This window comes from Balearica regulorum, chromosome 1 (assembly GCF_011004875.1).
Source record: "Balearica regulorum gibbericeps isolate bBalReg1 chromosome 1, bBalReg1.pri, whole genome shotgun sequence".
In the NCBI taxonomy this organism is placed as follows: Eukaryota; Metazoa; Chordata; class Aves; order Gruiformes; family Gruidae; genus Balearica; species Balearica regulorum.
Genome location: NC_046184.1, coordinates 24,946,455 through 24,960,236, shown reverse-complemented (window position 1 = coordinate 24,960,236; position 13,782 = coordinate 24,946,455). Strand labels below are relative to the sequence as shown.

Here is a 13,782-nt window from a genome sequence, read left to right as displayed (position 1 = left end):
ATTCAGACCTGACCTTCCCTTTGTCCTGTGTTCTGTGAGTATTATGACAGAGTCTTTCATAACATGATTAAGAATGGATTTATTTCCCAAAGTAGCTCAAGTGGAGTGCAACTGATGCGACAGCAAATGAGCAAATTTTTGTAGCCTCTATTATATCCAAGATGGAACTGGATGATTATAAAGATCCTTTCTGGCCCTAAAAGCTACAAGTCTATGCAAAAATACTGACAAAATTCTCCATATGGGCACCTAAGTGAAAAAGAAATATTTAATTTATACATCTCATTTTCTTTCACTCAAGTTACAGCACTTCACCCCCACAAACCACACCAGAAAAGTATTAAAATTGCCAAGTCCAACAGAACAAATCTAGGAAGTACTGGAGTTAAGGTGAGCAATTTGTCAGAAGAAGCTTTCCAGTTTTGAAGAAGCTGTAATGAGAAAAAGTGTCTCAGCTCCAAGACAGAAGGGGAACAGAAGCAAGGTCAGAAAGCAAACAGTTACTGATTTTTGTTCACCTTGTTGAAAACCTGGGTTTAAATCTTAGCTCTGTCAGATACAGACCAAAGATTTACTTAAACGTGATCCTTTGTTTAGCTGAGGACTTCCTCACTAGCCTCGGTAGGTCCCCAATCCACTCAGTATAGCGCCCGATTTCTAAACCTGGCAGTCTCTGGACTCATCTCCAGCCTTTGGCTCTAAGCTCTATCTACAGTGCTGTTGGAGTCCTGATTACAAGGCAAAAGAATAAAGTTTTAAATACTTTAATATCCCTCCTTTTAGACATCCAGGGCCTACTTAAATAAGACCACCACGTCATCGGGAGCTTGCTTGTGTACATTTCACAGAGCTTCTAAAATCAAACCAGCTTTGCAGTCAGGCAGCAACAAAATTTGCTCCAGACACAGCCTCGCATAGATTTTAAACCCAGAGAAGACGAGGCATACCAGAGAAGCAGCAGTACATGTGCCTATAGGCACAACCGCTGATCCTTACACTACAAATGATCATTACTGCCATTCCTTCCTCAGAAAATCCAATGCACATACTCTGAATAGCTGTTTTTGTTCCGCCATCAGTGTCGAAATGCTGTTATATGGCAAAGAGATGAAGATCTCCAGTATCAGTGGCACAAGGGAAATGTGAGGTTCTTAGACAGTATAGATGTAGAGACAGGTAGTACGTGAATATTTATGTATTTAATTACACATACAGCTTGCTGTGTGGTGCTTGGGAATTTGTGCTTCCTCATGAGCTCTGATACCACGTACATTACTAATAGCTCTGTTCATCCTGCTGTGCCTACAAGGATGCCTTTGTGACTTCCACGTGTCAACACTTCCTTGGTCTAATTACAGTTCGATCAACTGTCGTGTAAGTATAACCAGAGATGCCGCACACAAAATTTGTAAACCTCCTGAGTGAGAAGAGAAGTTGAAGTTGCTGACTGGCTCAGGAAGACTCCGTCTCAGATTCTGTGCCTGGAGCAGGTTTCAAATTACTCAAGTAGCATGGCTCTTCTTCAGGTAGACTAAAGCAATCCAGTATCTAGTCATATATTAACTACCTTCAAATATGAAACAGTTAACTGCCTGCATGAGTTGAGAGAGCTTCAATTTCTATGAAAATAAAATAGATGTTCAATTCTGAAAATCAGGAATAAATAATTGATTCCTATAACTTTTCTTCCAATGACTTCAAAACAGAATTTTGGGGTGTCAGTCTGGAAGTTTATACTGTTTTTTACAATACAAAATTGCAGCATGTTTAGGAACAATTTTGTCCGTTACAATGAATTCTTACAACTTGATCTTCAGAAGTAAAATAGCTACAAAATACTTCTGCAAACTCAGTTGATTTCCTTTAACCCATCTGCTTAAGCTGAAATAGTCTCAATAAATAATTTAAATAGGAAAATTGCTGCAATTCAGTTTAATTTTCCCAGTTATTGTTTGTTTGCATCTTTCTTATGTCTTTTTAAATTTTAAATACTGCATGTAAAGAAATAAAAGACAGAAATGCTTACCTGAATGTTTTGAAATGGATTCTTGTTACTGTAGGATTCACTGAGGTATGTGAAATCATCTATGCTAAGCTGAAAAGCAAAGAGAGTAGATTGGTGAGAAGGAACCACAGCATCTCATTTAGGCACAGACTCGCACTCGGCATTGGTGAGAGAAAAGGAATTCATGTTACATACTGTATCTTGCAGGAACACGATGAGGTTTCTGGAATTCTGGGTAAAAACAGGTTGCAAGAGTACAGTCAGCTCCTGTGCGGAGACAACGTGTCCTTCGTGCAAAGCACTGTCTGGATTCCACTGTGATCTACAAAGAAAAATATTTTTTTCTGTGAAACTTGCTGCCAAAGATGACACCTTCTTTCTTTAAATATGCAGCAGCAGGTAATGCTACCATCATCTTTGGATTAAGATCAGGTTTACAGCTCAGTTTACTTTCATTCTACTCAAGAGGCAAAGAACTTACCCATTTATGACCATATCACATTAACTGTGTTACAGCAGGAATGAAATTGGTCCAATCAAGATAACTCTCTCTACTTTCTTCTCTGTGTACAACAGCACAACTGCATCTTTCAAAAAATTTCCTACTGAGTGGAACGAAGACGAATATGTTGAAAACCTTCAGAGAGAATTCCCAAAGGGAATCTCAACTCCCAAAACACTTTCCATTGCCGTCAGGCATCTTAGTGGCCAGAGAGGAGAATTCAGGCTAGACCACAAGTTGTCATAAACCAATATTTTTTCATAAACCTTTTGTTATGTAAAAGTGGATTCTCAGTGTTATCGTAAACAATGTTCTCTCCTAAGGCTTTCATGATGAAGGAACCACTCCGCAGAAGCAGCTCAGAAAAGCCACCTTTCCAGAAGCAGGATCTCTTCTCAACAGAATGGCTCAAGACATCAAGGAAAGATTATGATTCTTTTGCCAATCTGTCATTACGAGGATTGGACAGAGAAGTAACTCATCTATTTAGTTTTGCTACTATACAAAACAGTTATGGGCAAAACAAGAGGTGGCATTATTCTTTCACCTGATTGGGATTTTAACAGTAGGCAACATGGGTCTATAAGGATGAAATTTATTATGAAAATTTTGGTCCTAGGTGTCCTGTCATTCTGTAGAAAACCCACAGCTTGAAGCTTAATCTCCCATCTTCCCCAAACACACACCAGTTGCTAAGGCCTGAGAAATCAGGTATTCCAGACCCTCTAAACAGTTCTAATTACAAAGCACAGAATAGAGAGAATTGCTGTGTGCTGTAGCATCAGCTATTATATGATTGCAATTTGGTGAAGTTGAGATGCTTATTAAATTTTCTAACCCAAAAGCAATTTGAAAGTGACCCTTGCACAGCAAGCTTTCATGAATGAAAACAATCTTTGCAGTCTCCTGAGACAGAGGCAGAGCAGGGGTAATGAACACATAGAGGGGTTTCAATGTTGTTTGTCAGAAAAGGAAAATCTGTATTTCACTTCAAGACTTCCTAGTAATTCCAAAGAAGAATGCCGAGAGTGAATCGAAAGTCTCCAACTGCACCCACAGCTGAGATAAAACCAGTGCAGTCCTGCAGTACTGGATACCTGGCTCCCTTCAGAGTCTGGGGTTGGGGAGAGTGTTAAGCAAACAGTACGTGTGGAAGACTCTTTCAGGACAACGTGCTGCAAATATTAAAATTAAATTCTAGCAGATCTTCTGTCTGCCACTTTTCAAGCTTTAGAAGTAAACTCTGTTGTGCAGGAAAGAATTTTTTTTCTATTTGGTAGAAATTAGCATTTGATATTTTCTTATTTTTGCTCAGCATCTTCTATTCTCTGTTAATTTGTGCTTGGATATCCATATTAATTTATATTTATGAAACCAAACAACTTAGAAATTGTAGCATATATGTATCGACTTTTCAGAAAAGTCAAACTTAAATATATTCTTTAAAAATAAGATATTTGAAACCATAAAAACTCTCAAAGATTCTGAATGATTTTTCAGAAACTGACTTCCATACTGACTTTATGCATTGTGTGGCACACCTAAACACTAATGATATCAAAGGAAAATAAAATAGATTAAATTAAAAGAGATGTTAAAAAATGGCTTGTGTGAAAGAAAATGATAGTGAATATCTTGGTATATTTATTTTAAAAGTTAATGAAATAAATATTTCATGCGTAAATTAGAAAAAATTAGGATTTTGAGAGCTTTTTGGACTTACAATTAAGAAGAAAAGGTAACAGAAAGCACATGAAACAAAACTAATTTATCATCTGCAGCAGCATAATGGCAAAGGCTTTTGTTGTGACCTCAAAACCTCAGAAATTTAATTATCCTATTTTAAAGCATACTTGCTTCTAAGGTATTCCCTGTTCCTTGAAGCAGCTCTTGCTAGATATCTAACCTTGAAAAGCGCATTTTTTGAGACTTTTTAGCTTCCGAGCAGTCTTTAGTAACTCCAGCATCATCATTAGAAAAATAAATCTACATCACTTAGTTATTAATTCTATTACAATGCAGCATTTGCCTAATACTTATATTCACCATATGATACATAGATTTATTTTCCTTCTTTTAAATAGTTTGCTGAGCACTATGCATGGCAGTACGCAAGGTTCACCCTTCATTGAACGGGCTGCTCCTGTCAGCTGGGTGCAACAGTATTCTCACATGGTTCAGACAGGAAATGTCAGCATGTTTTACTGGCTGGTTTACTGTGAACTGCAGAGTGAAACGGAGATACGTGACTGCCGCAGACAGTGCATCGCGGATGAGCTGAAGGTATGCTTTACTGCGTGCAATGAACCCGTCCATCCCTTTGAACTCTTCACCTCAAGCAGGCAGCAAGAGATCAGTAAGGGATGCGGCACAGGATGAAACAGGCAGTGGGCCAACACACGTATTGATTGCTACTATTGATCGCTCACACAAAACTTTATGTCCAAAGAAGCACGGTCTTGCGCAGTCATCTGCACGCCAAGCACATCAGCCTTGTTGCTTGCTACTTTTCCACCGTAGAACCATCCTGGGGTCCTCAGCCATGACAACGACGGGCATCTCTGCTAATGTATGTGCTTTTCTGCTGGCTAAAAAGGAGGATACGTAAAACTCAGCTGCTCTCTCTTTCCTCCAGTAGCCCAAAAATGCACTAAAGAAAGAGAAGAAAGAAAGCTTAGCTTGGTATTTTGCGTCTTTCTTGTCCCTAGCTGCTCTGGCACGACAAGAAGTTTAAGCATACAGATTTTTCTCTGACCAGTGCTCTTTCTAGGTAGAACTGGGATTTGAACATTTATTTTTGATGGAAGCAAAGATTTCAAGATTTCTTGTATCTGGACCTCCCAGAAGGGCAGACGGTAAGATAACAGGACTTCTGTCACTCTGAACTTGTGAGTTTACATTCTTGCTTTGTAGCTGGCTTCTGAACTCTTTCCTACAAGCTATTCTTGTCAGCTGTCTCTTTCAGTCACCTCATAATTAACATATAAAAAATAATATTTTCTCCTGCACAGCAGCAGTAAACAAGGTAATAAAAAAAAATTTGGAAATGACCTTCAAATACCACTTTTACACAAAAAGCTCACATGTCACCGTTACTAGTAGCAGCAGTAGAATGAAAACTCATGATTATAGGTAAAAAATTCAAAAAGCTACTCAAGTATGCTAGCACACCACAGAACTTCAATACAGTTACAACTAAAATAATTTTCTGTTTCCATTGTGCCCTTTTTATGTTCCTCTTTCTTTCAGCAGATTTTTCAGCAAATCTCTTGCTGAAATATATTAAGAAATACTGCAAATGTACTATTTGGCATTAATGCCTTCTCAGAGTCACTTATGATCTGGATTTACCAGAAAACAATTAATTTCCAATATAAGCATAGCATAAATGAAGGTAGTAATATATTTTCAATTACTAGAGGCATAAATTAGTCCTAAAAACAAACACATGAGGAGCATTCACGAAAGCTAATTTTGATGAATTTATTTCCTCAGGCTCCCTCTCTAATCTATGGAGGGAAAGAAATTCTTTTGAATATTGGTTCAAAATGGCTAAATCAAGTTTCTTCTGTGAATCATGTACAAGAGGAACCTTTGCATCTCTACTGCTTTGAAAAGAAACCAGGAGATATTAGTTTAAAGGCTAAATTATGACAAAGGTTAATTTTTCCAGGCCAAAGTTTTTTGGAGAATGTCCACTGATATATTAGTAATAGTTTGTGAAAAGCAGGACACTGTGACCTACTGAGTCATTCCCACTTCATCTTTTTCCTGAGTTCAATGGAGAAAAACTGTTGTTTGGTCGAAAATACTTACTTTTCTCAAAGTACAGATCTGCATTTCTGTTTCTACAGAAAACAAGTATTTGACTTACTGATGTCCCTGTAAGGATTTATACCACACTTTCTTTATGCTTTGCACACTGCATGTGTTTCTCAGTTGCAGGTTTCATCTGTATCTGACATCTAACATTACCTTTAATAGCATGATTACAGTACAATAATAATGCGTAAAAAAAAAAAAAGACTTTAAAGTGTTACATTCTTCTAATATAGCTGTTCTGAGATATGGCTTTATAAACACTGGCTAGTTCTAAAGAAGAGTAAAATGTATTATCCTTCAACTATTCGATATGATATCCTAACAGATAACCTGGGAGAGGGTGATGGAATAGATGGTGAATCTCAGCTTCTGTTGATCACTGAAGTTTTAAACTGGTGGGACATGGTTCCACAAAGTGAATAGAAATGCATTGATAACTGCTGCATTTCTTTGGTTACCCTTCCTAAAACTCTTAATAGTAGCTTCCAGATTTCATAAAGCTGTAGATCACACGCTGCAAACCTTGCATCACTGCAAAGTACCAAGATGTAAAGCACAGAGTTAAGGGTTAGCAACCAGAAGTTGCTGTTACTGTTACTGTTTCTTTATTTTATAAAATAGCATAAATTTTTTTTCTAGTTGCTTCATTTACTTTCATCAGAATTTATTTCTGCCCCACAAGAACTTCACCTTTCACAAATGCAAAGGTCGTGGTAGGAGGAACACTTCTTCCAGAAAATGTTCTATTCTCGGAAAGATTAAACTGGTTTAATCAGTCCAGTATCCTGATTTTCTTGCTCTAGATTTGTATAAACCTGAACAAGCTGCAGTAGAGCAAGTTGCTAATTGCATCTTGGTGGAAAGTTTGCTTTTATGACCGCCCAGGATTAACTGATAAGATTTTGCTTTTATTGACAACAGGTGTGTTGTTTATAGAAACTAGGAAGTAGGACAAAGGAAGAACTGATCTTTTCTTAGTCTCTTAGGATCACTTTCGTCCTAAGAACAACTCTTTCCAACATCTACTTTGCTTTTAAATACAGAGGTTAGTACTCATACGTGTGCCTGTCTTATATAGAGGTGAATCAATTAAGTATTTTGAATATAAAAAAAAGCCTTGATGTAGAGACATCCATGTATTTCTTTCAGGGGAAAAAAATAAGTCAAAGTAACTGAATCAAACTTCATCAAAATTTGAACATTTCTATATGCTGTGGCTCCCCAAGGACCAGAAGTTCAGCTTCTGGAAATGCTTAAGATATGGATGGACATACATCAAAGCTGGTATTAATTACTGCTGGGAAAAGAATACTATGTTCAGAATACGTATGAAGGAAACACAATCGATACCTCCTGCACATCTGTTTTCCATGGTCCTCACATTACGGCTCAACGTATGAAAAAACAGAAAAGTAACATGCTTGTCTATATGGCACTATACATGGAGAAAGATCTTGTGAAGAACTTAATCTAACTCCCGATGTTCACAAATCCTCCTATTGAATCCTCCTATTGAATCCTCCTATTGCTGTCTTTAAATTACCACATTAAGAAGCAACAGAAAAAAAGGGGGGGAAAAAAAAAAAGAAAAAAAAAGACTAATAAGATTTAGCTCTCGGATTTAAATCTTAATAATTTTGCCTAAAGAGAAAAGGTTTACACTGGGATAAATGAGAGCAGAATTTAGTCTAATTCTCTTCCTAGTGACAGCTAGATAATTCACAGTGTCTCAAATGTGTTGAAGAGTGGCTCAAAGCCTCATGAAAGGTAGAGTGAATCCAGCGCAACTAGTTGAAAGGATAATTACCTCCCAAGAAGCCATTGGTTTGATTCCTTTCTCACTTTACAGAAGAGTAAATCACAAGTAACACTCTGGGAATTAACAAAGCAATAAAGATACACAACAGTCAAATCCCATGAATTCAGACCTGATAAGAGCTGATGACCAAAGGAGTTCAGAAGCAAAACTCGCCCTGTCCAGGCACACACAGCTTGGTCATGCCAGCAAAGGGATCCTGTGCACCAAGGATATTCATCGTACAGGAAAGCATTTTATGCTTATGAAGTCACCCAGCTGGTTTATGACAAATTCCAAATACTGTAGGTGTTATAGCTTATTTGTATTAGCGCAACGAATAAATACCCAGCTGAGATCAGGCCTGTTGAACTAGGTATAATACCTGTGTGCTTGCAGAGGGTACGAGATGAACTCTCCACGAAATGGTTTACAATTTAGATAAACCAGGTTAAGAGTGGCGAGGATTTGGGAACTGGGAGGAGAGAGTCGAGTGATTTACACAGGCCAGAGCACGCCTTAAGCAAATCTAGAGTACAGCGGATCTGTTGTCACCTTCCCATCCAGAACAGGACTTTGCCTTTAGCCCTTCCAATCAGTCCTGCAACCCCAAAAGCCCTTCAGGATTCTTTTCTTACAAACCTCTGACATCAGCTTACTATATTTTTGGGCAGTACTTCCTAGACAAAACCAATGTGTACGCCCTGCAGAGACAGCCTTGTGAATAAGGAGCACATAGTCCTCTGACAACCTTCTGTATCCAGTATCCCACCTAACGCTACTACTTTGCCCAAGCTGATGTATCTCTGAAAATCCCTAGTAAGTATATAAAATCCTTAAAGTCTGCATGAATAAAATTTCTGGTTGGAAAAAAAGAGGTCTATATCTATATCAGGTTCAAAGTCTTATAAGTACATGCAAGCCCCTGAATTTCACGTGTCTCTGGATCTGACAAGACTCTGCAGTTGTTTCTAACAACTGATGCCAATACATATAGCAGTGTATTCTATTTTAAAAAATTGCATTAAAAAGAACATTAAAGTGAAAAATCAGGATTCAGGAGTTAGGAAATGCAAGGATTAAGGCTACCCACACAGTTTTTGGTTATCTCCTTTTTGTGAGAATGCCTTAGGTGATGCCTTTAAGTCATGACATCTCAAACAGTGGAGCTCGAAGTTGTCTTAGGGTGAATAGAGCATATCTACTTCAGATTTGAAGAATATGGGTTTTATTTACTTCTTACTGCCCAGCTTAGAACACTAAAATTATAAATAAAAATCAGTAAATTCTTCTGCTAGGCCGTTTGATTGCCAAGATGCAAATTTATTTATTGGGTAATTTTACTTCTCAGAGATTATTTACCACAACTGATGATATACAATATTTTCTGCACACACAGGCAGAGCAGTAGCATAAGCAGAGATACTCTTTATTAGATTTCTTACCTCTGAGTTGACCAAAGCAGCACGGGTACATGGTCCACTGACAGAGACGTTTTGACCAGCACGGCGAGGGCGCACAGCAGCGGGGCTCCAGCAGCAGAGCGGGGCTGCATCATGACTCCAGGCAAGTGCGTACGTAACTGGCCAGCTGCAAAGGAAAGTCTGAGCGTATGCACAGCTGCACTTTCTGCTTCAGTTGCAGCTATCCGGATTCAGCCAGGCTGCGGGGTGAGGTTGCTCTCTAATGACAGGGGGGAATTTTTCAAAACATAGACTTCTTTAGCTTGAAGTTGGGAGTGATACACATTCTTAATAACTTACAGTTTTATGATGTAAGCAGCTCGTAAAACTCTGCGCATTATAAGCATAGTCAGATTCCTCTAACATTCTAGTACAAGGGAGAGTCAGGAAGTCCAAACTCCTGCCCTACTGTTTTCTAACTCCCTGATAACTGCAGAATGATAACAGACTTGCTCAACTGCAAAATGGAGTTTACAGAAAAGTTTTCTGCACCGCATAAAATGTATTCTGCAGAACTTCTATCTTCTTCCCCTGCTACATATCATCATGTCCCTCAGCTTAGCTCTTTCACATGTATTGAGAGCTGGTGTCACACATTTGGGTGTTGACAGGTTTGAAATCTGCAGTAAATCTATCCATTGCAGATTCCAGCAAGAAGGAAGAGAGTGAGAAAATCATACATTTGGAGTCTATCCACTGAACCATGGAATTGTTCAGCTATCTTTTGCATGGAGCAATGCTGTCCCAAAAATAAAAATTACCAAGAGTCAGGAACAAATTATAATCACTTCAGAACCTGACATGACTTCAGTATTTCACAAGTCTCATGAAAGATCAAAATAGTCATAGAGAATTTCTTCATGCTGGGAAGCAAATTCCTCCAGCATACTTTTTAGTTGCTGCCAAGCACCGAGCTGTTTCTACACCTTGTGACTACATCAGGCAGCAGCAGTCACTCAGCACGTGGTTGGCACAAGGCACAGATGCCTCTTCACAATCAGAACAAGATGTTAGAGATAATACACCAAAAAATTTATGAGCTATGTTAAAATAAGTTGTGATAAGGGAAAAATAGGGGACCACAATGAAAATTGTAAGAGAAGATATAAACAGATGTTAGAAGATACGTACTTCTGAATCTGAGCACACATAGCTTGATTAATGAAATCCATTTGCCTTAACACACAGCATACTGTTACAGTGCTGTTGTCTAAGATAAGGCAATTTGTTCATCACTTCAATCTGAAATCAGATTTCTGAGACAAAAATAATAATTTTGAGGGAAGCAATAAACCAAATTATCTACATGTTTCTCTTCTTCTCCATGGTACCTGTACATAACACTAACAAAAACAACCCTTTGATGGCACTTTTCTGTCCTCTCTTCAGAAATATTTTATAAATCCTTCATTTCCTTTTTCACAAGCCAGTGTTTGTTCATCTGTTTAAGGGAGCGTATAGGTAAGACAGCAATTCAGAGCACAAAGATGGGTAGAACTGGAACACCTTGGAGAGAATTTGGTATGAATTGGAATAGTTTGGTCAACACAAGCAAAATACTTCATAATTCTGGAAGTGGTTGACTTTTCCATGGTATCTTCCCGAACGTGAGAGATCTGGTTTCTCACATAACTGACCAGAATAGTCTTGCCCGATTTTTTGTGTATCTTCTGCCCGCAAAGCCAATCAACTGTAACTGTTCCTGTCTCCTTCTTACAATTAACCTTCATATAAGAAATGAAGACAAATTGAAGGTCAGCATTATATAAATCAAGAGCGTACAACGTGGTTGCCCACAGGATACTAAAGGAATCACAGAATTTCCAGCAAACCTTTCAATTTTGCAGAACCTACTAGATTTGCATTGCAGTTGGCAGTCTAGAGAAATAGTGCATTAGTACTTGTACACTTTCTGTTATTCCACTAAGCCCATGCCTTCGCAGATTGTGACTCCTTCCATACTTTAGCTTGCACAATGCAGAGATCCTTGCTACACGAAACAGAGCAGGAAAGCAGCATATCTTACTGTTCTTCTAACATGGACCAATGAAGAGTATGTTAAAGCAGGTCTCGTCTCCCCCGTGATATGACCCACACTGCCAGGACTTCCACATCAGAATAAGCCCTCGACAACCTGATCTGAATATATGGAAATCAAGACCAACAAATATATAGCATTGTACACAGGTGTGTTGTAACCTGATAGGTACCTCACCACAAAAGCCAATGATTCATTACTAAATATTTGACAATTCCTTACTTTTTTAATGGGTGACTGGTGCTATTACCACCAGTAATAGCGTTTTCATAAGGCTAAAACATTCACACCATTTCAAAAACTCCACTGCTGGCATGTGAAACAACTTCTATAAGTCCACACTCAAAGGCTGACACCCTGGATGATTCCTGGCTTCTTGTCTCTGAAACGGTTGACACTTAGATTAATGAAAACAAAAGAGAACTTAATACAAGGGAGATAATTATGTAAGAAAGGTATATTGTCCCTGTCTCTTTCCAGCTGGTAATATCTCAAAAACTGATTATCCCTTGGCTTGAGCTGGATCTTTTGGAGGGCGTTTGCACGCACTAACCAAATCACACACAAGCGAGATGGAGCACAGCTGGTCAGTATACAATCCATATTCTACCTTATAGAAACAATCTTAAAATTTCTGAAACAAAACCGGATTGTTTTCTCTCAGATTACCATATTACTTTTAACTGAAAATAAAATTAATTTTTCTTTTTAATATTTCTCCACAAACCACAGTTTGGGAACAACTGAAGTGAAGGAAGCTTTGAAAAAAAGGAATGAGAAGAACCCATTGACTGGGATTTTAATTTGCCTCCCTCAGTAAATTCAGCTCAGAAATGCATCTGCATATATTTGCTCCTTTTTCTTTTTTTTCTTCACTCCTAAAAATAAAGATTTCCTGCCAAACGATACGAAAAAAATAAACCTACTGCAAAGAGAAATTTTTCAAAAAGACTCCTTTCTTTCATTTAATTAAAATGGGATGAGATCACAGCGGTTCTTTTATCTGTGAGCAGGAACCTAAAACCACTTTTGATTGATGTCTGTCAGTATACACAAAAGCACACACAGTTTATTGTTGCATTTTCCATAGCGCTTTTTCCTTGAAAACCCATAGGTGATCTTGAGTCCAGGCTTAGAACTGCTTGCACTTAAATATTTTTTTGAACCAAACACAAATTCAAAATACTGAAATTCAGACTACTGTGAAATCATTATAAAACCGTAATGATTAAAACAATGCCTGCGTTACCGTATATCTCCACTTAAAATTATTTTAGTTATTAAGAGAGGCTATAATGGTGACATAACTTGTATTTACATTCTAGTCCTACCCATTTGTCTGGATTTATACATAATTTCTTTCACAACTGTATGCAATCACATGTCCCACATATTTCCTATGCTGTCAAAGTTGAAATATGTGACTTATAAAAATAGTAGGGAGAAAAGACCAAGGTGATGGAGGCTTACTTTCTTTTGTTTATGAATCTTTTTAAGAAAAAAAAAAAAGAAAAAAAATCCTCTCAACTTCAGAATTCTACATTCCTGATATAAAAAATTTTGAATAAAAAGAAGTGCGAATGCCAGATTTGTGTAGGATGAAGGTAAATTTAGGACTGCAAGTCAGGCTAAAAGAGATGACTGTTGTAACAAGGACAATTTACAGTGCAAGATAAACCAAAAGAGCTATCTCTAGACAGGTGACAAAAATAAGTGCCATCAGTTTTGCATGCAAATGGGATTCTTGAGCGATAGGTTTGGGAGCTAACATGGTACTACAGCAGCATATTAAAGAACCTCTTCCTTCAGCTCAGATAATAGGCATATGCAAATTTAGGCTCTTTAAAAAAAAAAAAAAAATTAAAAGAATCCAAGATTTGGGTGATTATTTTTTTAAATCATAGTTACTGTTAGTATCATTTCCTATTGAAAAAATATTTTCCACATGCCAAACATTGGTCAGAACTACTTTGCTACCCTCACATATTTTATTTATAATCCTTTTTATCACTTTTTACAATCATTTTACAATTTAAGAAAGGAATTCATGTTTTGTTCATTGGGACATCTCTTTGGGACAAGTAGGTGGAAGGAGCGATTACTCTGAGTTCTTCCTTTGAGACACAAATAGGGAAAATTACATCCTGGAAAAAGCAT

General features: G+C 37.7%; 1 protein-coding gene across 1 annotated transcript in view; it reads right to left on the bottom strand.

The window, feature by feature from the left end:
- ATP6AP1 (ATPase H+ transporting accessory protein 1) overlaps positions 1-9,908 on the bottom strand; it is a 54,615-nt gene extending 44,707 nt beyond the window's left edge. Inside the window, exons 1-3 of the mRNA XM_010299402.2 lie at positions 9,570-9,908; positions 2,201-2,327; positions 2,027-2,095 (exon numbers count right to left, since the gene is read on the bottom strand). Of these exons, the coding sequence (XP_010297704.1) occupies positions 2,027-2,095; positions 2,201-2,327; positions 9,570-9,682 (309 nt within the window). The 5' untranslated portion in view covers positions 9,683-9,908. The remainder of the gene's footprint in view (positions 1-2,026; positions 2,096-2,200; positions 2,328-9,569) is intronic.
- Positions 9,909-13,782: the final 3,874 nt, after the last annotated feature.